The sequence below is a fragment of the Ochotona curzoniae genome, unplaced genomic scaffold (assembly GCF_017591425.1).
Source record: "Ochotona curzoniae isolate NIBS_2020 unplaced genomic scaffold, NIBS_Ocur_1.0 contig_2927, whole genome shotgun sequence".
Classification (NCBI taxonomy): Eukaryota; Metazoa; Chordata; class Mammalia; order Lagomorpha; family Ochotonidae; genus Ochotona; species Ochotona curzoniae.
This window is the reverse complement of record NW_024465654.1, coordinates 5,574,116-5,601,136: the sequence shown is the minus strand read 5'-3', so window position 1 is coordinate 5,601,136 and position 27,021 is coordinate 5,574,116. Positions and strand designations below refer to the sequence as shown.

The window sequence follows — 27,021 nt, the reverse complement described above, 5'->3', positions numbered from 1 at the left end:
TGCTGCACGTGGCTGAAGTGCAAACAAGGATGGTGACAAGACAACAAACAAACCAGGGCATTTTGCAAAGTTCTTGGGAAAACAGGCTGTGCATTCCCGTGAGCTCCTTGCAGTCTTTTCATAACATTCATTTTCATGAACTCCGTGACGATGCTTGCCATAAAAGAATAAACAAGATGGTTTTAGGCATATGATATATGATTAAGAATTACCTGGAGCAGGAAGCTCTTTAAACTTGTGGCTCAATACAGCATTTCTGAAGGGAGGTACTAAGCAGAAACAGGAATGAACCTGCCCTGCCAAGATCCAGGGAGGTCCAGGTAGAGGGCACAGCAAGGAAAGATACTACAAGGTGGGAACGTCCTGCTGGGTTCAAGGACACACAGGTGGCTGATGAAGCAGTGGGCTTCACTCAACTGAGATGAAAGAGTGTGTGTGTGTTGGGGCTGGGGGTGGGGCGTTAGACTGTCCAGGACACCACAGGCTATGGGAGAGAAGGTGGGTGCCAGGCCATTCTAACAAGAGAGTTACATAATCTGATTTCATAACAGACCAAGAGAACAAGACTCAAGGCCTAAGAAGAATCTTGAGATGAATTTTACCAAGACCAGGGAGTGAAGTGGAAACATGTGAACGTCAGTACATAAACCATGCCTTTTGAACTGCGGGCATTAACCGTGTGAAAAGAGAGACAGAACAGGACAATGGTCATAAGCATGGGATTCTCTCGATGTTTTGTATTGCTGGCTGAGTATCTGCACATGGGTACTAACACAAAGCAAAGTATTAGGGGTCCTTAAACCTGCCAAAAGTCCAGAAACTCCCATTTATGCTTTTCCTCATTAGAAACGATTAACAATTTGCAAATAAACTCAAATTTCAGAAAATTCTGTAATGTCCCTGTTTCCCAAGTGCCTGACATTTCATAATGTGGTACAGCTAAGGTTGTAACTGAGGTGAATAAAAGGATTCTGTAACTGAGGCAAAATGTCAGTTACAGATGAAAACAAAAGGGGGACGGTGCTAAATACAGGCGGAGACTTCCAGACATAAACTATCGAGAAAGAGCACCACATTCCAACCATGGGCCCTAACATCAGCCGAGGCCACTTCCCCCAACGGCCAGCCCCTGGAGGCACGGTTATTAATTTTCAGGAAATATATGAGTCACTGAGTTAAAAAAAAGTTTTTTTTAAGGTGAAACTGTGTAAATTTATGAGTGAAAAACATAGAGCAAAGTTAGTAAATATCCCAAATTTACCCTTTTCAGAAAACGGATTTCAAACCACAGGAGAAAGGCGACAGAATCCACAGGCTTCTGGTTGGCTATTCCATCAGCACAGGCAGCATTAGACAAGCGGTACTACAAACAGTTGAGTGATTTCGTTTTTTAATTTTTATTTTATTTATTTAAAGTTTCCTTTTCATATAACAGACATCTGGATGTTGTTAAATGATGGTCTAGTGTTAGGCACCATTTTCATGCTTTACAATATTTTAAGTTGGCACATGGGGGTGATGATGCTCAAGGTTGGGAGCTGTGGGGGCAGTCAGTGGGCACTGCGGCCAGCGTACAACCCGATTTTTAAAATTCCCAAACGTGTACTGAGCAAATAAATATGCGATATAGTAGAGGCATATAATGTAGTGATTTGACATATTTACACATCATGTTTCCATCCTGTAACTAACAAGAGCTTCCATCAGCCATCATGGAATCCCTAGAACCTGCTCCTTTTGTTAGTGGAAGTCAGTGAGAGACTCTGATGTGTTGGTAAGACTCAACAAATGTGTGAGACCTTGTAGGTTTACTTCTGTGACTTACAGGAAAAAAAGGATCACCTTTCCATGAATGCAGGGTGTTCCAAATCTCCAGGAGGGAACATTGCGATGCGTACAAATGTCTGTCCTACCTTTCCTCTTTAGAATCCACGTCCAGCTTCTGAAGCGAAGTGCGGTCGAGGTCCCTGGCTTACCTGAAATTTTGACTTGAGACACAACTCCGTCTCCTCCATCGCTGTGCGCTCGGACCTCGACCACGTACTCCCCGCCCTTGGGGACGGGAACTTCAATGGAGTGCCTATGGGTGGAGTACAGCTTGCCATCATGCTGCCCGTCAGGCCGGTAGAGAACCTGGGACAGCCCGAGAAGACGAACACGTCAGGAAGGTGTAAGGGTGGGTCAGCGCCCTGACAGTAAAATCAGAAGCAAAACACTGACACTTTCATCGGCAAATACTAACACATCTGAAGCCAGTGGGGAAAAAAATCACAGTATTTTTAATTCACAGAAATTTATTTGTTATTTTTTAGATCATCTAAGAAAATATGCTTTAAGCATCTGAATTATTTGTTTTTTGAAATTACTCAAACAGATGGAAGCAATGTGAATTTTTAGGGGGAAAGGGTATAAAAGGAAGATCCGTTCAATACATTCAAGTAGTCTAGATACATTTTCTTTAATTTTATTTCTTTCACACTTTATCTAAAATTTAGTAGGTAATATAAAATGTATATTACAAATAGTGCATTATACAGAGTATATATGGAAATCATCTGGTCTCAGTTTTGTTCATTTTCGGGTGGTAACTCAACATACCACAAAACTTGCCATGCATTGAGCAATACCATTCACTGCCTATCTAACAATTCCATTCTTCTAAATATTACTTTAAATGGGAATTCCACTGGCTCACTCCCCAAATGGCTGCAATGGCCAGGGTTGGGCCAGGCTGAAGCCAAGAGCCTGGAGTTTCTTCCAGGTCTTCATGTGGGTGCAGGGGCCCAACCATTCGGGGCATTCTCCATTGCTTCCCCAGGCACATTAGCAGGGAGCAGGATCAGAAGTGAAGCAGCCTGGATTTGGACTTGAACCCATATGAGATGCCAATGTTACAGGCACAGGCTTGGCTTGCTATGCCACAATGCTGGGCCTGATTCTGTTTTTGAAATCAGTTACTCTGTCTTTCTTATTTGACATAACATTCTCCTAACATTCACTGAAGATTTTTCTCAGTGTGTCATGGCCCCTTTTCATCTGATTCTGTTCTGGCAGATTAGGAGAAAGCAGAGTGGTTTACGCAGAAACAGCTGGAATGAAAAGACATAAATCACTGTTGGTAAAAGGGAAGCTCTCATCTACCTTGTATCCTGTCACCGTAGATTCGTTGGACAGGGCGACAACGTGGTCCCAGGTGATGATGTAACGGGAGCCAGAGCGCACAGAGCTGATGATTCTCGGGGGCCGGCTGGGAGCTGTGGGAGGCAGCAGGTGCAGTCAGTGGGCACTGCGGCCAGCATACAACTCAGGCTTCGTTGCATCACGAGCGATGGCGCTGGCAGCACCACCCAGAGCATTGAAGATCGTGCCAAGCACTGCACTAAGCTTTCCTACTCACAGTCACTGAACACAACCAGTGGCTCACTAAGCCTGTCGTCTGCTCTCTGTGCTCCCTTGGAGTTCTTCCACACTCCTTGAAACAGCTATTTTCAAGTCACTATTACTCACCTTTTGCTGTTTGTTCTACTCAGAGTTTTTGAACCACTGCAAATAACTGACATCTCCCCTCCCCGCCTTGTACACCTGCAAACCCTAATGAAATCCGCATTCTCAGAGCCTCGAGAAATCCCCAGAGGCCGGCGGCAAACCCTCTTTAACAAATCCACACACTCTCTCTCTCTCTCTCTCACACACACACACACACAACTTTTTAACTTCAATTCAAGGACAGGACAGTGAATGAGGCTGCGGGGAGGAGAATGCACAAAGTCTCAGCACAACGCTGCGAGCACAGAGTAGTGGGGACAATGAGTTCATTTATTTCACCCACATTTGCATTGTGCGACGATGAATGCTCATCAATCGTAAAAACCGAGCAGGACTCGGTGTCCTCATGCTGGTCATGTGTTCCCTGACGAGTGAGACAAGCAACAACGCCACAGCATTTTACAGAAAGGCTATCTCTGATTTTAAATATTATTATTATCAAATATTACACACAGAAAGACACTATTCATGTTTTTCATTATGGACAGTAACTAATCACATTTGGAAATGTGACTAAAATCAGACTATCAAGACTACAATTGCTCAGACCATAGAGGTAAAAAATGTGTCTCAAAGAAGCAGACAGTTTTCAAAATAAACTTCAATGGCAAATAGACATAAAAGATGCTCAGGTTCCCTAGCTTTCAAGAAAATGCAAAAACAAACCAACAACCAAACAAAAAACCAAAAAAACAGCATGTAGAGGTTCCGCCTAACTCTGGTGAGAACGGCCAACACTCAGAAGACAACTAACAACAGCTGCTGGTGGGGATGCGGGGAGCATCACCCTTCTCCATTGCTGGCGGGCGTGCAGGCTGCTGCAGCCACTACACAAGTCAGTGTGCTAAGCACTCAGACAACGGGGAACTGAGCTGCCACACCACCCAGCTCTCCCACTTGTGGATGAAATGGAATCTGCTTACTGCAATGCAAGCCGAACAATTCACCATAGCAAAGACAGAGAAACAGCCCAGTGAACATTTATTCTATGGAATACTACATAGCCATAAAAATGAATGAAATCTTACCATTTGCAACAAAATGGTCCCAACTAGATACCATTATGCTTAATGAAATAAGCTATTCCTAAGAGGACAAATATAATTTTGTTCTCTCTGATATATGCTTTATGTAAAGTACAAAATAAATAGCCACAGTTAATCAAGGATGTAGGCACATGTATTCTCATAGAGGATATATAATACGTTACATTATATATTATATTACTTATAATATATAATTCTATATTTATAATACTAACATATAATATATAGTATATAACATATGTATATATTATATATATGATAGTATAATGGAGACTTTAATTAAAGCAGCCTGGGATGAACGTGGAAGTGACCCCAGAAACTCACGTGCTTTCCTGGTGAAGGTTTCAATCACATCACTGGAGGGCCCACAGCCAGCACTGTTGCAAGCCCCAACTTCCACAAAGTACTGGGTGTCTGGCAGGAGGTTCTCCAGCCTGGCCGAGTACTCCTGGCTGGTGACCTGGACCCTGTGCGCGGCTGCTTCCTTATCATGAGCGGCCCAGTAGCGAATCTGCAAACATCCAAGATGGGGGACAGTTGCTAAAGGTCAGCCTCCGGCGGTGGGAGGTTCTTTGGTGATGGCTGTCACTGTCGGTGCAGGATGAGCTGCGGATTCTGCAAGGTCACTTACAAGGACTGGCCCCTGAGTGGCCCCAGATCAGGGCCAGGGCTACAGGCAGAAATCATTCAAAGTGTCAAAAGCCTCTCCCAGTAGAACCTAACTGTCTGATCTGTCTTCCACTGACAGGAAGGCAACAAGACAGCAAAGAGCTGCTGCACGTGTGCCTTCCAAACACCAAAGCGGCTTCTCTTTGCAGGCACTGGCCACCATAATGTTTATGGTTGACTTTCCTCTATGCTTCCACCTATGTGCTTTCAAACTTGCTATGATCTAGGATGAAACAGACGGATGGGAGCACCTGTGGTGCCACGCACCCCAGATCTGACCAGGTAAGAAGCACTTCCTCAAGGCTCCCTGCATCTCACGCATCACTTGGATTTCACAGAAGTATAACCAGGAAATTACAGAACTGTCCCCAAGTGGACGGCCATTCTCTCTGAGCGACTTGACGGTAAGAATGGTGACGTGTGACACATTCGAGATGCTCCTCTCTGCGGCACCCGGCACGCACACTGACTTGTATGACTGCGTTGCCGCTTCTCTTTGCACCCTTAACACACTGTGTGCTCTGTGGGAGCAGGCGCAGCAGCTTCCAAGGCCACATTCACAGCATCACGGACATGCGGAACCCACTCATGCCTGACAAGAATATTCTCTGACACCCCTTTGCACCAGGTCTGTTCCGTGTGCTGAGAACGCACACAGATTCAAGCAATTACATTCCTCTCCATTACAGCTCTCACAAACAAAACCCAGGAACAGCTAAATGTTTACGTTCATGTCAAGTCGCTAATACAAGTGACAGCGAGCTAAGTGTTTTACTCTTTGTCAGAGCAATGGGAAGCCTCTTCAAAAAGTGCAGCCGTTACGTTCTACTAAGCACTGATTACACTCGGCGAGCCGGGAAGCGACAAGAGCATCACTGCCGTGCAAAGCAGACCGTCACGTGGATGCCTTCCAGCGAGAACTGCAGGAAGGACAGTTCTCTCACTTCACTTCTGACAAGGGACTCAGCATAAACAGCTGCGCCATCCACTAGGGAAGCACCAGCTCTTCTGAAAACCTGCCTTCCGCTGGCGCATTTGTTGCTGCTCTCAACTTCTGTACCAGGCTTCTAAGTTCTCTCCTTTAAACGATGAGTTTTCTCTAGTTGAAAAATATTCCCTGACAAGTGAGTGCCAACTCTTCTGAATTTTCACTTCTTGTTCTTAAAATATATAATTTTAGTTTCCCTATGATTCTAAGTTTGTTATACTTTATCATAATGTAAACCGCCACATGCCCTTCTATTTTCAGCATTCCAATTCTTGCGCCCTTGGAGATAAGTGCTCCCCACTCCTCCAGGCTGACTCCTGAGGGTCACACTCAGCTCCAGCACATTGGGAGTGTGCCCTATGGTCTCCCAGAACAGAGAACATGGGAAGACACATACTTGGTATATTTGTAATAATTCCTTTTAGAGGCCATTGCAATGGCCATACTAAGGATGCTCTTAAATCACAAATTGCTAAAATGCTTTCCACAAAACTGAGTCTGTTCAGCATTGGATGAAAATGTTTGTTTTTCAGAAGAACTTGGCTAACCATTAGTGTTATTACCTTACTTCAAATTTTGGTCAACTGTTCAGTAGCACACAGGGTGTCTCCGCTGGGTAAGCGGTGAGTAGTCTCTGCTTTACTCTTAACAATTAACTTATAACAAACGTTAAACACAGACAATAGTGTTCATTGTCACATAACACAAGGCCACACGGAACAGCAAAAGATCACATATTTGAACATTGATGGCCATTCATTCATGCATATGCATTTTCAGTTGATAACAGCCGAACTCACCTGATAATTTTCCACTATTTTTTCTAGAACATGCTTCCAGTGCACAGATATCTCAGAAGATGACAAGACTTTCACACCTACTTCCGTCGGGGCCTCACTGGGAGCTGCAGTGCAATGAGGGCACAGCTTTCTTAGCAAGACATTTTCAGGAAGAAATGCAAATAGCACTACTGTTACAGGCGTGAATCAGAATCAAATTTTCATATGTTCAAAATCACTGTAAAGTTTGCAAAGCCAAGTAAGTCCATTAATTTCACTATTTCTCCCTCTATTTTTACTACGGTGCTTTCATTCCATGGATGCTGGTGGTTAATGATCACACAAACCTTCACACACACGAATGCTGATGAAGGTGAACACACATCATGTGTGTCTGATAAAGCATAGAGATTCAGACTTGCATGTCACCCACAGCAAGGGCTACCCTAGCTCTTCCAAGCTGTGGGCGGAAATTAAAATAGGTACTATATCGCCAACTGTGCAATATCAAATGTACAGAATCCAGCTTTAATTATACAAAGTGTTATAGTTCGTTAGCTCTTGCTTGCTGCGTACATGAACTAATGGTGTGCAGCAACATGAATAAAATTACCCTCTTTCACGTACAAGCTAAGATCTTTTAAAACATTTTTAATAATCCTTTGAAACAAGTTGTGACTTTCATTGTTCTTGGGCTCAGGAAAGCATCTGAATGTCTAATCTCCCAACTGGGCATCGAGTCAAATATGTATCAAAAAGGCAGAAATGATTTACATCCGTCCTGAAATTACACAAAGAGACCAAGGAAAGCTTTAAGCAGGGCTGATCAATGTTTATTGTCTTTCATTTAAAAGCCATAATCCTATTTAATGTTTCTTAAAAAAAAAGTTGTACATAAATGGTGTTGCCTCTCCAAGTCAAGGTAAACAGGCTGCCCTAGGATTGATTTCTAGAAAGAACAAAAAAAGATTAACACAACTTCTAGCCCATGGAAGCCTTATGAGACTCACGGAAAATTTAGGAAAGAAATAGAGTTCAATAAAATGGTCATGAATAAATGAGATGGCAATCACAGCCCCTGGCCTGAAAGCTTACTTTAGAATCAAATAAAGCCATGGAAACTGGCTCAATATTACCCTAATCTTCCCTGAGAGATAGACTCATGTAGTTTAAATTATTAAAATTCAGCCAAGTTATACTCCTGCTGAACAAGCAGACGCATGCAGGACGTAAGATTTGTAGTTGGGACTTTCTCATCATTGGATTATAAACTTAAACTGCCCCGGTTCCCTTCTTTCAATGTCTTTAACTACTTTTGGAAAGCATGTATATGACTATCTGCAATGTTTTTAAGTTTAGAACAAACTCTACTGAGTGTATCTATGGTGTGCAGTACGACACAATGAGAGAGACACAGTGTTGTGTATTTAGGCATTGAGCCTCATACAAGGAGGGCTATGCATGGTTTTTACCCCCTGACTATCTCTGAGGCAGTGGTTTCAGGACCCCTGCATAGGACTTAGCCCCAGAAGCCCAATTCTCTCAGATAAAGAGGCTTAATAACATTCACTTAAACCGATACATGTACATCCTTCCACACACCTTAAGCCATCTCTAGATTATTTATACACCTAATATATGTAAATTCTATGTGCGCAGCCATCATACTTTAGGGGTTAGTGAAAGAAAAAATTGATCCATGTTCAATGCATACAAAATTTTAAAACTTTTTGGATTTCAGTGGACTAAATCCACAGACACAAAATCAGTGGAAACAGAGGGTTAACTGTGTAAATTCAAAAATGTAAAGTTGGGTTGGAAGTAAAGATCATTGGATGATCTGAAAGCATACTCTGTAACAAACACGACAACCACCACGCCAATCCCTAAGGAGTAGCTGTAGAGATTTTTGTGGCGTTCCAAGGGATGGCTAATTGTCTCTTTTAAAGGAACAGGGAGTGGGTGTGCCAATAGAGACACCTCCCTGCAGAGGACAGATGAGTCCTTGTGAGCTGAGAAGGTAGTAACACCTCTACCTGTGCTTCCAGCCATTCGTTACTTAGGACAAGTTTCAGCATTATTTCTACTTGGTGTTCCATAGGGTGCATTCTTCCACAAGGAAAAATTGTGACTCATGTTATCACAGAAATGTCCGTAAGCCCTTTGGTGAAATTTCACTATGTTACTAGGATTTTCTTAAAAAGACGCAGTTAATGGGCTAAAGTTTCAGGCAATTTAACAAATAAGGCTGAAGTTACAGAATTTTTAAGGAGCAGACTTTAAGCAGACACTGGCATACTGATGTTCCAATCCATTGTGAAAAAATTTCTAGTACTGCAGCAATAGCCAAGGGCCAGGATCAGAAGGCTCAGTCAGGAACTGAAGATTTCCTGGGCTCCATGAACATAATATAAAGAAGGAAGAAGGTTCGGCAACATCTGCGTCATTTAGCTGGAGACTGACATTTTAATGTGACTCAAAATAATACCCATTTACTAAACACACACAGTACCATGGGATGGATCTTGATGATAAATCCTGAAGGATGGCTGCCCCTGTGCCTACCAGCAAACTCCAGTTTCCCTCCCAGCTCATGGCCGCGAGGTCCTGCCTCCTACCGTCCTGTGCGGAGTTAATGACTGCGATGAGGCTGTAGGGTCCGTCTCCTTTGCTGTTGAAAGCCTTCACTTTGACTTGAAACGCAGTGGCAGGGCTCATGCTTTCATCTTTGTGGACGTAGCGTCCAGTGTCTGGATTTGTGACGGTCACCTTTTTCCACTCCTCTCCATCAAAAGGCTTAAACGCGACTATGTAACCAAAATTGTTGCCATAGTGGTATTCTCTTGACAAAGGCTACAGCAAAAATAAAATATCCCACAGCATTTAGTGATGCAGTTGACAGGAAGGAAAGCCCCAGGCAAGTCACACACACTACATGCTGGAATACCTCTTTGAGAAGCCTACTTGGTGCTGAAGTCAGTGGGTGCAGGTGCAGGTGGAAAATGCCACAGCAAAACATGCTGGCATATGTGGCAAGCTCAGGTACCCAGGAGTGTTCTGCCTGTCCTTGAGCAGCACAGTTTGGGGCACTGTTGTTTGGGAGACTCTGTGACATAATGTAGGACCCTCCCACTTGATGATGTCTGCCATTGACTCTCGTCATCTCCAGGTTCCACCATGGCTCCCCACATCCTGCTCCCACCCCATCTCTCTTGACTCTAGAGCATCAGTGCTGTGAAAGCAGAGGCTGTCTCCTCCATGCGTTCCTCATTCTCTCCAGGAACATGTATGTGACTGGTCACAAAATAGAGCTCTTTACAACTGAATGGCAATGGTAAGAGTTACACACACTTCCAGAATAGCTGTACTTTGGTATTAAACCACAAGAAAGAAGGAAAGAGAGATGGCTTGGAAAGGAGGGTGGCATTGCACCTGCTTCTTGGAGTTGGCTTCAGGTCCCTGTCTGCCTCCAGCACTAAGCCAGCACTCCGCCTACATCATTCGGGCAGCTTCCTAACCACAACACAGGCCAGCAGCTCAAGATAAAAGCACACGTGAGCTGTAACAAGGAAATACTGACTTACAACTCGTCCTAGTACCTCTAGAACCACTAAGGAAATGGCACAAAAGAGGTATCCATTTTTCTTTTCTTTTAATTCAAAAACCAAAGTCAAGAAGTCCTGGGATAAAAACCCAGATCTAACACGGCACAGCTGTTTGTATAGACCTAAGTGAAGCATTGTGAAAAAGAGAGAGAGAGATCTCAACTGTTGATTCACTCCCCAAATTTCTGAACCAGCCAAACTGAGGCAGGCGAAGCCAGGAGCTGGGGTCTCAGTCTGGGTCCCCACCGAGGGAGGCAGATGCCGTAGCACTTGCTCTGTCACATTGCCTTCCAGGGCCTGCTTTAGCAGGAAGCTGGAATGAGAGCAGAGCCTGGATTCAAACCCAGGCTTGGTGGTGTGGACCGTGAGAGCCCCAACTGCACCTGCATCACTACACTAGAGAAATCCTGAAGGAAGCTCTCAAGCTCCTACAAAACGAGATTTTCTGATTCCTGGGTAGTATTCATGAACATTTTTCTCATTGATAGTTTTCAACTGAGTTCACTGAGAGTGCAACAGAATCTTCAAGTTACGAAGGTTCAAGTGCAGTAATTCCCAAATCCCATTCCTGAAAACTTGCTTTGGGTTATTTGGTGTTTTGAATTTCCAGACACGGTTCATTCCCTGATGTAGATGCTGGAAGTTTACAAGAACTGAGCCAAACAGAAAACAATAAGATGGACATTTCACAGACAGTAAGACTTAGAAATAAATACTTTGTGATTCAGGTTGGCAAACACAATTTTCCTAAGTCTTGCTTTGAAATGTGGTTTAAATGCCAAGTATAAAATATGACTAGCACAGCAAAGAGAAGTCAAATCAATTCGATTCATGGCAAGAATAAAGCCTACTACTTTTTCATAGCTCTTAAAATCCTTTGGCGCCTAACTTTGGCCCTTTAAATATCTGTAGTGATGAAATACCAGAAGTACTTAATAGGGAATTGAATCTGAATGAAATGCATTGCCTGGATAAATGCTACGTGTCTCATTCAGACACCCTGCTGATGTCACAAGCTTCCTGTCCCCTCCCACGTAGGAAACCCAGCTCAGGTGTTTGCCGCAGAGAACGCAGCCTGCTCTTTAGATCCTGCTGCAGGGATCCCCCTCGGGCGAGGGACGGTTAACAAAACAGTTGGATGCTCAGTCCCAAGTCCTTCGGGTGACTGGAAGGTGAACCTTTCCCGTGAGATTACACTAAGCATCAAAACTGCGCCTTCAGTTTAGGATGGGTGTTGATAAAAAGATGCTAAGTTGCATCTTTGGAGTTTAGAACACCTGAAGCAAATGTTACAAATGCAGCTGAGTTCTCAGACCATGATGAGCTCAAACACCCCTGGAATCAGAGGTGAAACTTGAATCTTCCTGACTACCCAGGCCCTAAGCCTCCCGATGGTATCCGTGCACGGTAACTGCACACTAAGTGACAGTGAGTCAGCTTAACTCTGGAGTCCAGGGAAGGACACAAATCAGCAATTTATTCTGGCTTGCACTGGACATTCTCACTCGTTTTTCCATTTGGTTCAGAAAACACGGTGGGCTTGACAGTAGCTGTGGATACAGCAGCACCCAGTGAGTGCACCCACCAGTACTTACCGCCCATGTTATGGTGAGCTCTCTGTTGCTTCCTCCCCCACCTCCAACATCAGAAGGAGCCACGTTCGGTGCTGAAAAAGGAAACATAACCAATCGTGAAAGTGGAGGCTTACTGCTTATTTTCTGATGCAAGGTTTTCAGCAGAAACCATGAATGTTTCCAGCGAGTGAGAGAATGAGTCTTCTACCAATGGCTCATTACCCAAATGCCTGCCTGCGATGGATGGGGTTGGGCCATCCTGGGACTGCAGTGGGGAACTCAGTCCAGATCTCACGTGTGGGGGCAGGGCTGCACCCAGGCCATCACTGCTGCCTTCCGGGGTCTACACTGGCAGGAACCTGGAGCTCGAACCCAGGAACTCTGATGTGGAAAGCAAGCATTCCAAGCACAGACTGAACCTCTACACAGTCTCTCCTTCTCTCTCTCTCTCTCTGTCTCTCTCACACACACACACACACAGGAGGAGAAGGAGGAGGGAGAGACAGAGGTCACCCTGTGTTGCTGGTTGACCCCGAAATTATCCTAATGACCAGGAAGGATTGGGTCAGGCTGAAGCTAGTAGCCTGGAACCCCACCTGGGCCACCCTCCACTGATTTCTCAGCAACATTAGCAATTAGCTGGATCTGAGGCAGAGTAGACAGGACTCCACCTGATGCTCAGACAGGGTGCCACTGCTGCAGGCGGAAGCTTAATCCACAACGCTACAATGTGTGCCCCTATTTTCACTTTGGAATTCGAAGAACATCCACCATATCCTCATCGTGACAGCTTTCTGCTTCATGCTCAATTCAATGCCCGAAGTCGTGTGTGTGCCATAACGGTGAACAAGGGTTCCCCAGAGCGCTGCAGACAGCACAAATCTAACATGGCCACTGCACAATTCTGTCCCCCAACCACCTCCTCCACCTCTCCCCACCTTCCTACACCCGGCAGGCTCTGGCCATCGCCAACCCTGTGTCATGAGAACTGTCAGCAAGCCCTCCCTTTACCTCCAGCCTCCCCATCCTTCCCTGAGCTGTCCCTAGGAACTGTTGGTCAGCTTGTTTTTGTACTTCAGAGCATGCTCCCTTTTTAGCAACCTTTCGTTCCCCTTCTCCATACTGCCGAATCTCGCTTTCTGAAGCCAGAGACTCCCTGTTCACTGCCAAGCAGGGTCCTCTTCTCTTTGTGCCCAAGTTCTGCCCTTGTACCTGGATCTTGGTGGACAGCAGCCCACCAGTCCCTACAGATGAGGGAGGCTCTGTGTGGGCCTGCACGCAGGGCACTGCCAGCTCCTCAGCTGTTTCCAGGGTAGACACGCGCCTTGCCACGCAAGGGCTGGGCTCAGTCTGAGGTGCCATCCATGAGCTGTTAATACCTCCCTGAGGAAGGGTCCAGACCCCAGGGCCTTCTCCTCAAGGAAGCAGTCATGCCTTCTTCGGGTGCTGGGAACAAGGCCTCCACTAGCTGCCTGGCAGAGCCCAGCGAACACTTGGTTCACAGTGGTAAACTGCCACTGCTGAGCATTCACCAGCCCTGGCAGTCCTGGGGAGAGGCATGCCCCTGGATGGCACGGAGACAAACACAATGGATGGTCTTCCTTATACATTTAAAGCTAGTTTCCCAGGAAAAAATTAATGTAAAGTTCGAGATATTTTCTTTTACTATTCAGCTTTTGCCTAAACATTTAAGACTTTCATAATGTTTATTATGAAATAGTAAATATTGATCTGTTGACCTGTTCTTCAAGGATCTCCCACTGAGTTTGAGATGCTGAAAACAAAACAGTATGCAGAAGCACAGACCTACAGGAAACTGTCTCTTTAGAGTATTTTTATCTTATTAGTTACTATTACATTCTTGTGACAATTCTAGGTTTGATATCACGCTGACAATTTTTTTTAACATCATTTAATTGTTATTTATGTATTGACTGTATTTGAAAACCAGAGAGGAAGGGTAAGGAAGAATGAGAGACAATGAGAACAGGAAGGGACAGAAGGTTCTCATGTGGTAGCTCATTGCCCACGTGTCTGTAACAGCCCCAGATCAGAATGAAGCTAGCAGTCAAGGACTCCATCCGGGTCTCCCGAGAACCTGAGCCATCACTACTGCCTCCCAGGGTGGGCATTAGTGGAAGCTGGGAGAGGAGCGGAACGAGGAATGAAAACCAGGAGCTCTGAGGGGTGAGTGCCCCGAGCATATCAACCGTAGCACCAAACACCCACCCCGCTTGGCATACAAAGCTAAGACACTGAGGCTAGAAAGTCTTCGGTTACATAAATATCAACCGCTAGAAATGAGCACATCACTTACAGACACGTCAGGAAATATAGATTATATGTGCAGATGTGGATGACAGAATCGGGTTGAAGCTCTTCTGAGACAGAGTTCCTTTTTTTACATAGGAAACTTAACTGCCACATTTGAGATGTAAACAGAGCCAGATGTTTTGATAATTCAGCCCAAATGACGAACCTAAGCAGCACACATCAGGCTGCGAGACAAATAATGAAGACATGGCTTTAACTGAGCTCTGGGGACTCAGCAAGTCCGCATGTCACTAGGCCAGAGGAAGTGCCCTTCCTCCTGGGAGCCAATCTCCTTTGAACATGGCTGCTCTGTTGAAAAAACAAACATGGCTTATATCACAGCAGTCAGGAGACCACAGGAAATCAATCCTATTCAAGGAAATTAAAGGAAGGTCTATATTTGAGGGTAAGCATGCTTAACGGTTTCACCGAAATAAGCTTTCTTAGGCCAACTTAATGCACTGGTATTTTTCTGCAATTTTATTTTGAAAATGCATGCTTGCTAAATCCAATCAGGTACAAGATTTTTTACTGAGAAATTATGTGGTCAGAACCACCAGTGGGATCTTGCCTTACTCTCTTTTTTTCCAGGAAAGGGAAACTGTTTATTCCATCACACTGAAGCCCCTCACAGAAGCCCAGGTGGCTCTGAAGAACATTACAGTTTAAGCCCCGGGATGGTGGCCACGTGGCGGCTGTGTCTGCTCTAACGCAGTTCCTCTGAGCGGGACACGCGTGTTTGGCATGTGGGTAGATACACCTCTGCAGGAAGCATCACACGCAGAGCCACATCTACTTTCACAATGCAGGATGAAGTCCGAGCTTCAACTGGAGCCAGAAGAAAGGGTCGCCTCCCCGGACGTCTGACACACTCTAAGAGAGCTCCAGGTGTGAGCAGAGATGTCAGGGATCTGGCTTTGAACTGTCCCTCCTACCAGTGATGCACTGACTGACGCAAACAGCTGCATCTCTGTCTCTGCTGTCGATGCGCAAGCCCAGGCGAGCACCACTGACGTCAACATACTATCAAGAACACGGGCGAGCAATGTCGTCATCAAAACGAGTGCGATCATGCTCACACACAGTTTACTGCTATTTCCTTCCTTTAGTTCAGAATGAAGTTCATCAGATGAACCACATGACACTTCAAGAGACAGCTTAGTGACTCAAGTCCTACGGATGACTTCACTTTAGAGGCACTGGAACTCACAGCGCATGGAGAAGTCAAGCAAATAAGTCGGTCAGAAGTATGGGTAAGGGACAGGCAGAGAGCACAGCAGAATTTTAACAGCACACTGTCATTGGTTGGAAATCTTTCCTGCAAACAAAGCACTGATTTTGGCAAGGCAGAGTCAAACTAAACTCAGAGTGCCTACAAAAACATTTGTGTTTGATAGAGAATAACACAAGAAAGGCCTCTGAGCAACATGCTGCCCGGGTTACGCATGGGGTGACTGTGACCCAAGGCCCGTCAGAAGGCAGCTGGTATTGGGAGCCTTCACAAGTGGAGTGATCACGGTTAGGCAATGGCAAAGGAACACGTGAGCGGGAGCCTGCCAGTGACGGCTCAGGGATGCCGAGACTTGTGCTCCATCCATGCCCGCAGAGGCCCCGGTCACAGGCTCTCCACTCCCTGACCTGCTCCTCTCCATCTGAACCTGTGCACCTGCCGAGGCCGAGATGCAGGAATCAGTTTCCACTCGCTCACACTGCCAACACTCACTGCACTTCTACGGTCTCCCGGTTTTTCTATTGACTCCTTCTCCTATACTATGTGAAAAATCGAAGAGAATTCTTAAACTTCATATTTCCCTTGCTGATTGCTGGCTATTTTGGACAAAGGATATACACATTTCTGACATACAGAGCCTTTTCCTCAGAGAATGACTCATTTTTAAACCCATTCCCCACTCTGTGCTACCCACAAGCCTGTGAGATACGTGAAACACCTCTTGTACTTACCGGCACCGTCTGTTTTGATTTTGTTTGACGGTATACTGGGTTCTCCCCTTCCTAAGGTGTTCGTTGCCACTACTCGGAATTCGTACTCCATCCAAGGAATTAAATCCACTGCTTTGGCCGCCTCCATATTTCCTTCAATAATTGGGGGATCTAAACAAGGCAAACATTGAATGGAAAGCATTAAATCATTCTTAGAATTTTAACCGCTTGTTTTAAAACAGAGATGAGATGACTCTCCCCCATAGGTTCACCCCCACATGCTATAGCAGGGGACTGAGCCAGGGCCAAGCGCCAGGGGCTCAGTCTGGTCCTCCCACTTGAGCTGTGGGAATCCATCCTCCTGGGTTGTTGCTGTGATCTCCCAGTGTGAATCTTATCAAGAAGCTGCAATGGGGAGCAGACCTGAAATCAAACCCGGGCGTCCCTGGTGGTATCACCACTGCTCCTAACATAGCCTTCTCTTTCTGCTTCACTATTTCAGAGAGAATGGCACATACTACATACAGCTGAAATAAAAACAAGGAGTGACAAAATGTTGAGTTTATGGGCAGAAGGGGAGAGGCCACTAACAGATGAGAAGATAAAGGAATAGCATGCATGGAACATCTAGGACTGGGAAGACTGAAGTCCTGCACGGCCAAGCTCCTGGGTCACGCCTTACTGCTCACGTACGGACCACACCTTGAGAAGCAAGGACTCCTGGGAGAACCTAGAGGACTTCTGCAGGCAGGTACAGCTGGAACAAAAATCTTAGGGACTGTCTCGGTGGCCGTCAGGGGCTAGAAAACAAGTTACTCTTGGATCATAAGGGATGATGCCCAGCCCTTTTCGATGGTATAGAATTACATTCTCTTCCCTGGGAGCAGTGATCATAAATGTTAAAATAATTCAGTACTCCTCAGAATCCATCTAGTAGACACTAATGTGAGGCTATAAATTATAGGTAGGATAGGATTCTAGCTCACGTACTTCATCAAGATAGGACAAAATATACGACCAAGCAAAGGCTATGCTTTTAGCTCTCTTTAAATATTTCCGTGTGATAAATAATAACCCGCCCATACATATGCATGTAAATACTTGTGTATTGCTTATGTGCAGAATTTGTTCCTTCAGGCTTATGACTCATTACCTCATTATCCAGGGAATTTGATTCTGGCAATGTAAATATATAGCTTCCTAGGATACTATACGCATAATAAATCATAATAAGCACGAACCACCCCAGGTCCAGGCCGGGGGCTAACTCTGGACAGTGTGTGGCTCCGACCATCCCTGCTATGCTGCTGTTCACCCTCTAAGGGTCAGTAGCCTGTGGGCTCGGATGAGTTTAGCCTTATTATCCCTCTGCTTTTCTTTCCACTCCACTGTTGCTCACACTCACCCAGAGTTCCTGCTCCCACACGATGGGAGAGCGAATGTGGAATTTTGGTGGGCTCTTCAGAGCGTGGGGGGGAACACCGCCACCTGTCAAGACTCCGAGAGGGTCCCCACAGAGGGATCGTCTTTCTCGCGGATGCTTTACAATCACCTCTAGCTCCCGTAGAAAAGAGGTCACGGAGGAGGGGAGGGTAAAGGGGGGTCCTCTACCCAAGAACATGTGTAAGTCATCTTATTTGGGCAAAGGGTCTTGGCTGAGCTGGTCCAGTGACACAGCTCGGGTCATCTCAGCCACCTGGAAGAAAGTGCTTTCCACGGGACTCCCTGGGGCCTCTACTGGACAAGATGCTGATAGTTAACTACAGAATGCTCAGACACACGAGGAAGCAAGGGAACGTGACATCATCAAGAAGGCAAAAATCCAACAGCAAAACAAACCCTAACCTACGGGGAGTAAAATAATACTAAGACCGAAATGACTTTTAGGAAATCAGCAGGAGACTGACCTGCAGGCTCTCATTTTTGGTGAAGGATTTCCTCAAGAAGGCACACAGAGGGTAATCAGACACCCACCTGTCTTCGCATCTTTCCAGTCATCAGAGAGCTGAGTCCTGGTCTGGATGGTGTACTTGGAGATGGGACTGTGGTTGTCAGAGCCACGGCTCCAAGTAAGAGACACAGACGTGGCTCGGACGTCTTCTATCCGCAGACCACCTGGGGGGCCTGGGGGACCTGGAAGGAAAGTGTGGGTAATGAATCAGTGAATTCTAACTAGGGAATGAAGCATAGGTCTACATACAAAGATAGTCCCCTTTGCAGCAAATCCCAGGAACGTGTGTACAATAAAGCCACAAGCCATAAACAACGGTTGCATTTACATATATATATTTTAAATACAGACCTAGAGAAGCAGTAATGCCCCTGATGGATTACACGGAATGATTTCCTGTGTCTCATTTCAAAGAAGGGGTGAAATGCCATTATGTCAAAATAGTGTTATTATTCAGGCTGCACAAAGAGAGCTTGGACTCACAAAAATGAGCAGAATTATTGACACTGAGAGGACTCCAACTGTGCCCAGTGAGCCCGGGAACCTGCAGGGGTGGCACAGCTCAGGACACAGAGAAGGGCATTTGGACAAGTGCTTTTCTGCCTCCCCAGACAGAACAAACACTTAACCTGAAACGTTGTCGGTTATTTTTTATTTTAAATTGGGAGTAGGAACCTCTGGGAATAATTTCAGGCATTATTTTAATAATAATTCCAGATGAGTTCTGGCAATAACAAAGAATACTGGAAGGAATGCTCCACTCCTACAGTACGTAGGGAACAGTGAGCAGCTCGGGCGCGTCAAACGGCGGTGACGGACCAGGTCGTCACGAACACTGCAGCACGACATTCTCTCCGTAAAAACGAGTAAAAGTTCTTAAAGTGCTGAGGTCACCCTGCTGCTGGTAACGGCTCTCGGTGGACAGATGCCATTTCAGAACCTACCTTTACTTGCTTTCCTCACACCCGAAAGAAGTCCGTCCTCAGTGGAATGAAATGAGCGGAACACACCAATCAACAGTTTGCCTTTAGTTCTGCAAACTGAGCCTTTATGTTTACCCTTCGGTGAGCAGCCTACACAGCTTCTCTACCCACAGGGGCCTAGGGCCTTGCAAGGGCTCGAGGGGTGTAAGTGACCCCCAAACCGTCTGCAGTTTCCTCCAGGTAAAGCATATAAGGGTAAAGTATATAAGGAGGGAAGATTTCCAGGGTCACTTTCCTTCCCATTGACAAATCTCCAGCAACAAACTGTGTCAGAGGTCCTGTTTATTTTTATCAAAATGGAAAATCTCAATGAAAAGTCTGAACACATTTTTTTTAAAATACAGGACAAATTATCCCCCCTTTAAAATAAAATCATCTTAGAATGAAAGCTGTTGAGAGAGAGAGAAAGAATGAATGAATGATGTTAGGGAAGGCAGCAATTCTTCATCAAAATATGACAATAAAAGTTGGAGTTGTATCAGGGCAGACCTACGCCTGTCTCCAAATTACTCAAGCCAGTGGTTCTATTACAAAGTTATAAAGCACAGACTGATGTTGTACTGTTGAAGTCTAAAGGTGGATATCAAATAAGTCAACGTTCCCATGGAACAGGGCAGCGTAGCTCTCCTGGATCTCGCCTGGATCCAAGTGAACGTGGAGCCCAACGCGGAGACGGGGAGGCTGGAAGGGAGTCGCGCGTGCTTAGACTTGACACCAAAAGAGGTGTTTCCTCAAGAACGTTCTTCCTCTCTGGCACCATCACAGTTGCCATGGGTTTCCTTTCCAATTTTCCTTTTCTAATTGCTGGCGTAATTTCAGACACAGATTATACAGGAAGAAGCCCCCCAAACCTGCCACACAGACAGATGAACACTCGTACACGGCTTTAATTACTCTAGTGCAATGACAAGTGACCTAATTTGCAAAGGAGTTTCTTCTGGGACCATAACTGAGCCAGGAAGCTAACAACCTGCTGAGCCTCAGACTCAAGACGACTGGTAAACTGACTTCATACAAACCCACACAGTGTCTTAAGGCCTCAAGCACAGCTCCGCACGGTTCTCAGAGTTCTGACCACAGACGGCATGGCATTTAGCTAGAGTGACCTCACGGCAAGCCACTGGCCTAGCTCATTGCTAACTGGAAACTTGTCTCACAAGAACAAAATGACTTCTGAAGAAACAAGAAATTTAAGTGTAGGTTTTTTTGTTGCTGTTTTCGGGGGAGACTCAGGGAAAGAAAGCACTTTAGTCTCACAAAGGATCAAACATGTCAATTTTCACTTCCTACTTCTTCCCAAGCTCTTCCAATAAAAAGCTTTCATTTATGACTCAAATGAAAGGATCCAAGAAAACGGAAGGGCGGTAGTTAGGAATATCTCAAACCCGGGCCTGTGGTTAAGGGCCTGGCCATCTTCAGTTAACTCTCTTGTTGAGATGACACGGTCCTCCACTCGCCGTCCATGAATCCTACAGAGCCACGTCAGTCTTCACTGCTCCTCCCAGCTTCTCATCTTGTTCTGCCCAGCCACGCGCGCGGTTCCAGGACACTGGGGCCTGCTGGAGCGCACTCCTCCGAGCCTGTGTCCTAACGGAGACCACACGCACGCACTTCCCAGGGCCCAGCCACGCGCGCGGTTCCAGGACACTGGGGCCTGCTGGACCGCACTCCTCTGAGCCTGTGTCCTAACGGAGACCACACGCACGCACTTCCCAGGGCCCAGCCACGCGCGTGGTTCCAGGACACTGGGGCCTGCTGGACCACACTCCTCTGAGCCTGTGTCCTAACGGAGACCACACGCACGCACTTCCCAGGAGCAGCACTCACAATCTGCTTCAATAAACCGGCCAGCTCATGCACTGAGGTTCTCCTGCCGTAGGATTACTTACTGGCTATCCTTAAATGCGTCGCATCACCATCAGATGTCTGAACATACAGAATTTCAAAGAACAGGACATGAAATTCCAAAGCTTTCACTTGGCCAGAGACAGGCTGGGTTAGTTCACTAGGCAGGTTTCAGATGTTAGTAAAGCTGCATGATTCTACGTGTAACGTAACTCGTGGCTCAAAGTACACTAAGGGCCTTTGAACAGGGGAAACAGCCTCTAAGAACTAGCTTGAGGGGAGGCACTGCGGAAGCTCTGGGTAGTTAATCAGTCCAATCTAGTGTAACATGTTAAAAAGGTACAAAAGGCTTTCCCAGCGGTCACCAGGTTGGAGGCAGGCTCGCACAAACAGGGAGAAAGGGGTCCAGCACGCTTTTCTCTCCATCTTTTCTGCTTCTACCTGCAAGAAGAAAGACCATCGCTGAAGGGCGTGTGTGCATGCCCTGTTGCAGGCAAGAAACTGCCACGTGCTTGCCCGTCGGTCACACTTCCTGGGTGGTGAGACTGACATGATATAGGAAGAGTTACTTTCTCCTAGACACTGAGCAGGTGGAGGGCAACAGAGGGAGCTGGAGAGACAGGCTTTGGTCCAATTCAACCTCTTGCTGGCAAACCATGACCAACCTTCCAAGGAAAGACAGTTGTAACCTGAGTCAGTACTCAAAAACCAAATACACACACACACACACACACACACACACACACACACACACACACAGACTCACACACACACACTCACATACCAAAGCAACTTGGACTACCTTCCAAGCAGCCTGGCATGGTAATACAGGCTGACCTAGCAAAGGTCTACCATGCCTTGCATACTTCCAAGAAAACGCTATGGAGGGCAGATTTTCACAGATTGTAAGAAGCTGCGGGGGTCGGGGCTGGATGTTGCGGGGCCGTGTGTCTGCAGCAACGTTTAACTGTACTTACTTCTAGTAACAGCAAAGCAGAAGGAAACCAAGGGAGACACTTACACACGTGGCCATGGGCAACAGGGTCATCTATAACCACTAGTATTTTTTATTGTAAATCTAGGGTCTGAGGCTTGCTACCACCTGGGAACTCGAGACCACACGGCATGGCGTAGGGAGGGCAGGTTTTTGTCCACATTTGTCTAACGCCAAGGCCACAGCCCTTTCACTCTCCGGCAACTGCACTTGCATATTCATGTTACTATGTTACTCTAGAAAGCCACAGAACTAGTATGTGCTCATCCACCTTGTAACCGGATTCATGCTAAGGGCACCTGGTTATTAGAATGAGGCTACCTTATAGCCTTGGCTGGCATCTCCTGGTGGCTGCATTTCCACAGCAGAAGCAGCACCCAGTAAAGCTTACCTCTGCACACCGCCTTGTGCGAATTTAGTCACGATAAGTAAATGAAAAAGGCCACAAAACTCATACAATGCTTTAAGCATATGAAATATTTTTAAAGATTTATTTTATTTCAAAGACAGAGTACAGAGAGGGAAGGAGAGACAGGCCGCCTATCTGCTGGTTCACTCTCCAGATGCCAGATGCATGCGGTGGTTGGAGCTGATTCTGTCTGAAGCCAGGATCCAGGAGCTTCTCTTGGGTCTCCCACGTGGGTGCAGGGGCCCAAACTCTCACAGCATTCTCCGCTGCTGCCTTGCCAGACACATCTTCAGGGAGCCAGATGGGAAGTATAGCAGCCTGGGTACAAACTGATACCCGTACGGGATTCCAGAACCACAGGCAGAGGCTCAGCCTGCTATACTACTGTGACAGCCTTTATCATGAAATCCAAAGGGAACTTTGGGTGGGCTGTGCTATCTTATTAGATCTTGCTTATCTGTGCCCTCAGCTCTTGGGTGCAGAAAGAGAAGCTGGGAGGAGTGGATGGGGGTGCCCCAAACTCATCCAGGATTCCTCAGCAGCTTCCAGCCGATTCTGACAGGAATTCCACGTGGGCCTCTCTCTCAGTGGTTTCAACCCCAGAGAGTGCCCTGCTCCTGGAGAGATGCCCAGACGTGAGGGAGGCAGTCAGCATGTAGAAGCTGAGTGTGCACCTTGGCACGGGGCGGGCAGGGGGTGGGGAGGCAAACTGCCCCTTCCGTAGCCTCCTGAACTGACTGTGGGCTAGAGGGGCTAAGGCCTTTTTTGAGCTGCCTTTGGTAACTGCCCTAGGAAGGGTTTAGAAGCAGTGGCAAGGGCCAGGGAAGTGGGGAGCCAGGTGCCCAAGTTCAGAAGGGCTGGGCCAGGCTGCAGTCGGAAGCACCCTGCTCTGGGGTGCAGCAGAGGCAGCCGCAGGTTGAGTCGGTGCTCTGTACGGGGTGTCCCTGCTGGAAGGGGCAGCTGGAGCAGCACAGTGCAGTGCTCTGCAGCAATGCGCTGTGATCCATCTGAGGTGAGGCTGCTTGGATCCCAACAACGCCCTTTCACTGAGTAACTGGAGAATTCGTGGGAGGCAACGTGGCCTCCATGCCTTCACTTGTGAGCGGGGACTAGTGATGGCACCTGTCTTTTAAAGCTGAGCCCGATGACGTCTTCAATACGTATTTTTATATAATAATAAAATACATTGTCTATAATGTGATATGTGTTTTATTATAATACGAGGGCACTTAAACATGTTTGAGGGCAATGCAATTAAAGGATGAGTTTATGACACGCTCTCTGCCCATATTGGAGACTCGAATTCCAGGCTCTGTGCTGGGCCCAGCTCTGGCTATTGGGGTTATTTTGGGGAGTGAATCAGAAAAATGCAAGATCTCATTTTTGCTGTTTCTCCCTCTCCGTCACTTTGCTTTCTGGATGAATGAATGAATGGCAAAGACAGCCGGGAGTAACTAGCGGGAGACGAGGACGACGCCTTCCAGCCGCGGCAGCAGAGTCTAAGCTGGTGTTGGTGAGACGTGACATTTCTCTTCTATCCTCAGGCTTTGATAAGTTTCAGCTTGTGGATCTGTCACGTGGAGTGTCAGTCCAGACCCATCCGAATGCGGGCAGAACTTGACCCCAGCTGAGGGGGTCCCAGACTCTGCGGCTACACCACCTAACTTCCCGGAGTCGCCTTCAACAGACATTGAACTTGCATCGTGAAATACAACTAGAAATCACTAACAAGAACAACCACCAGCACACAGAAAGCTCTTGTTTGCCACAGATTTGTTCTCTTTCTGAAACCATCCACCATTTTCTAAACTAGCCAGGCATTTGAGTTGGATTTCTGCTTCAGAATACCCCGTAGGGGGCATCTCGGCCTTCTTGCTAAGATCAAGTGTAGGACACCCCACAGGAGGCACTGCCCTGCAGGGTTTGACTGGAACCTGACCGTGTTGACTGTCAGGGGGAGGGGGCGAGGCCTGCCTTGTGGGCTGGCTCTGCTGTTTCGCCACATCTGTGCGGTGACCAGCTCCCCACGGCCTTGGCCAGTGCGGGCAGCAAGGGCCATTTTCCTGTCTCCATTCAGCGGGCTGCCGAGACGGAGTCTTTAGTCTGTCTCTGTGGCCAGAGCCAGCGGAAAGCAGAGGCAGTTATCCAAGTATCTGAGGCACATGGCTGTTTTTCTGTCCCAAATACTTGAAAAGCCACCTCAAGTATTCTCTTTGATTAGACTGACGATCTGGACCAGATCCCCCTGCCTGGGTAAGTCCGTCTCTTTTCTGGGGCCCTTCCTGTGTGTGTGTGTGTGTGTGTGTGTGTGTGTGTGTGTGTGTGTGTGTGTGTGTGTGCACGCGCGCGTGTGTGCCTGTCTGCCAAAAGGAACGCGTACTTTATACGAAGCCATTTATACCTGCTCTCCCTCATGTCACAGTGATCATACTGACTAATTTAAAAGTCTGTTTGAATTAGTTTCTGCCTACTGGACTTTATTAATCATTTATAATATAAACCCACAATTAGTTATTTAATAATAACAACTTACTGGAGGAAATCTTGAACACGATGTGAATATATATGCCAGGTGCTACAGAAACCTACATGCTGCTATAACATCCAGAGTTCCACACGTTTTGGCCTGAAGTCAACCCTAGCCAGCCTGCCTTCACTCAAGTGTGTTCACCTTTCCTGTTCTTCACAGTGTGTTTTTAGCACATGTCTTCACGAGCATGTATCAGGCCAAGGGCAGGGGACACCAACACAGCCAACACTGCAGTAACATTCACTGCTTAGAGCCGCCCACGGTAACTACTTCGCAGCAGAACTAAGCTTTGGGAATAACCTACAGATGTGTTCATAATATCTAGACAAAGCACGGCTCAGGGAGAGACTGGACTGGGATCCAACAATGATTATTTGCCCTTAAGTAGACAAGGCTGGGACGGGGGAGGGTTCTTGCGGAACCCAAGTAAACAGAATGAAGGGCTAAGGATTATCTAAATGAGTTGTGGAATTAAATCTATATCTAAAGTTCTGTTCTCAAATGTCAATATAAATGCAGAGTTGGTTCCTGTGAAGAAATGGGAAGGAAAGGAAATATACTTAATATGTGGTTTACCGATCACAGAACTATCAGCAGTTTGTCACTGTGCACGAAGAAGGCTTCTAGGGCACATTTGTTAAAGAGTGCCGGCTGGCCCCATCAAGACCTCCACAAACATGCATGACGTGAACTGGGGTCGCGGCTTGCTCAGCTCTGCCCACACAAACCAGGGGGAGGAAGAAAATATCCGTGACATTGATCAGAGGAAAGACCCACAGCCAGCTACCGCCACAGGCCACATACAGCAACACTACTCGGACCAAAACACACAGTGAATCACAACGCTGCCCAGACTAAGCACACACACACACACCCCACACACACACACACAGTGAATCACAACGCTGCCCAGACTAAACACACACCACACACACACACACACAGTGAAACAACGCTGCCCGGACTAAACACACACCACACACACACACACGCTGAAACACAACACTGCCCAGACCACACACACACACACACACACACACACACGCTGAAACACAACACTGCCCAGACCACACACACCACACACACACACACACACACAGTGAAACAACGCTGCCAGGACTAAACACACACCACACACACACACACACACACAATGAAACAACGCTGCCCAGACTAAACACACACACCACACACACACACACACACACACACACACACACACACACACAGTGAAACAACGCTGCCCAGACTAAACACACACCACACACACACACACACACACACACACACACACACACGATGCTTTCCCTCTGACTGTTTCTGGGCTAGGTTACCTTAGTTCATCTGCTGAAGCATTTAACACTGTGTTTCTATGGTGAACGATTTACTGACACTGAACGGGAATTACATAAACGAGGGAAATAACGGCCTAGGCTTCCGGGATGAAGACCCTCCATGTCAGTGGTTTCACGTGAAGTTCCTTTTCAGTGCTGACAGATGTCACTGCCCGGGTCCCTGCCACGTGTATCTCAGGCTGTTGCTGCCAGGAACCTCTGATGTGTGTCAACAGCCCTGTGCCGACGACATCCCACAAAGCAGTTTTATATTTAGAGATTATCAGACAGGATGTGGACATGGTTTGAGCGTATCGCCCAGCATGCACGTGTGGGAAGCATGGGCCATGGTGTGGTTCTGCTGGCACCAGGAGACTCCTGAGAAGTGGGGCTGAGGGCAAGGTTGTCGGGGGGGTCTACAGGTGCAGCTCTCAGAGCAGAGCACTGATCTCCCAGTGGGCACGAGCTGGTGCCATGAGGCTGAGCTGGTGTAACGGGTGAGCCCAGCAGCTTC

General features: G+C 46.7%; 1 protein-coding gene across 2 annotated transcripts in view; it reads right to left on the bottom strand.

The window, feature by feature from the left end:
• Positions 1-27,021, bottom strand: part of CNTN1 (contactin 1) — a 69,828-nt gene that overhangs the window by 9,078 nt on the left and 33,729 nt on the right. Inside the window, exons 15-22 of one of the 2 annotated variants that reach the window (XM_040978887.1) lie at positions 18,436-18,594; positions 16,483-16,632; positions 12,229-12,299; positions 9,647-9,881; positions 7,050-7,153; positions 4,917-5,103; positions 3,142-3,254; positions 1,977-2,133 (exon numbers count right to left, since the gene is read on the bottom strand). In XM_040978887.1, coding sequence (XP_040834821.1) covers positions 1,977-2,133; positions 3,142-3,254; positions 4,917-5,103; positions 7,050-7,153; positions 9,647-9,881; positions 12,229-12,299; positions 16,483-16,632; positions 18,436-18,594 — 1,176 coding nt within the window. Of the gene's footprint in view, positions 1-1,976; positions 2,134-3,141; positions 3,255-4,916; positions 5,104-7,049; positions 7,154-9,646; positions 9,882-12,228; positions 12,300-16,482; positions 16,633-18,435; positions 18,595-21,601; positions 21,682-27,021 lie in introns of those variants that run through there. The other variant, XM_040978888.1, reaches the window with a different exon arrangement.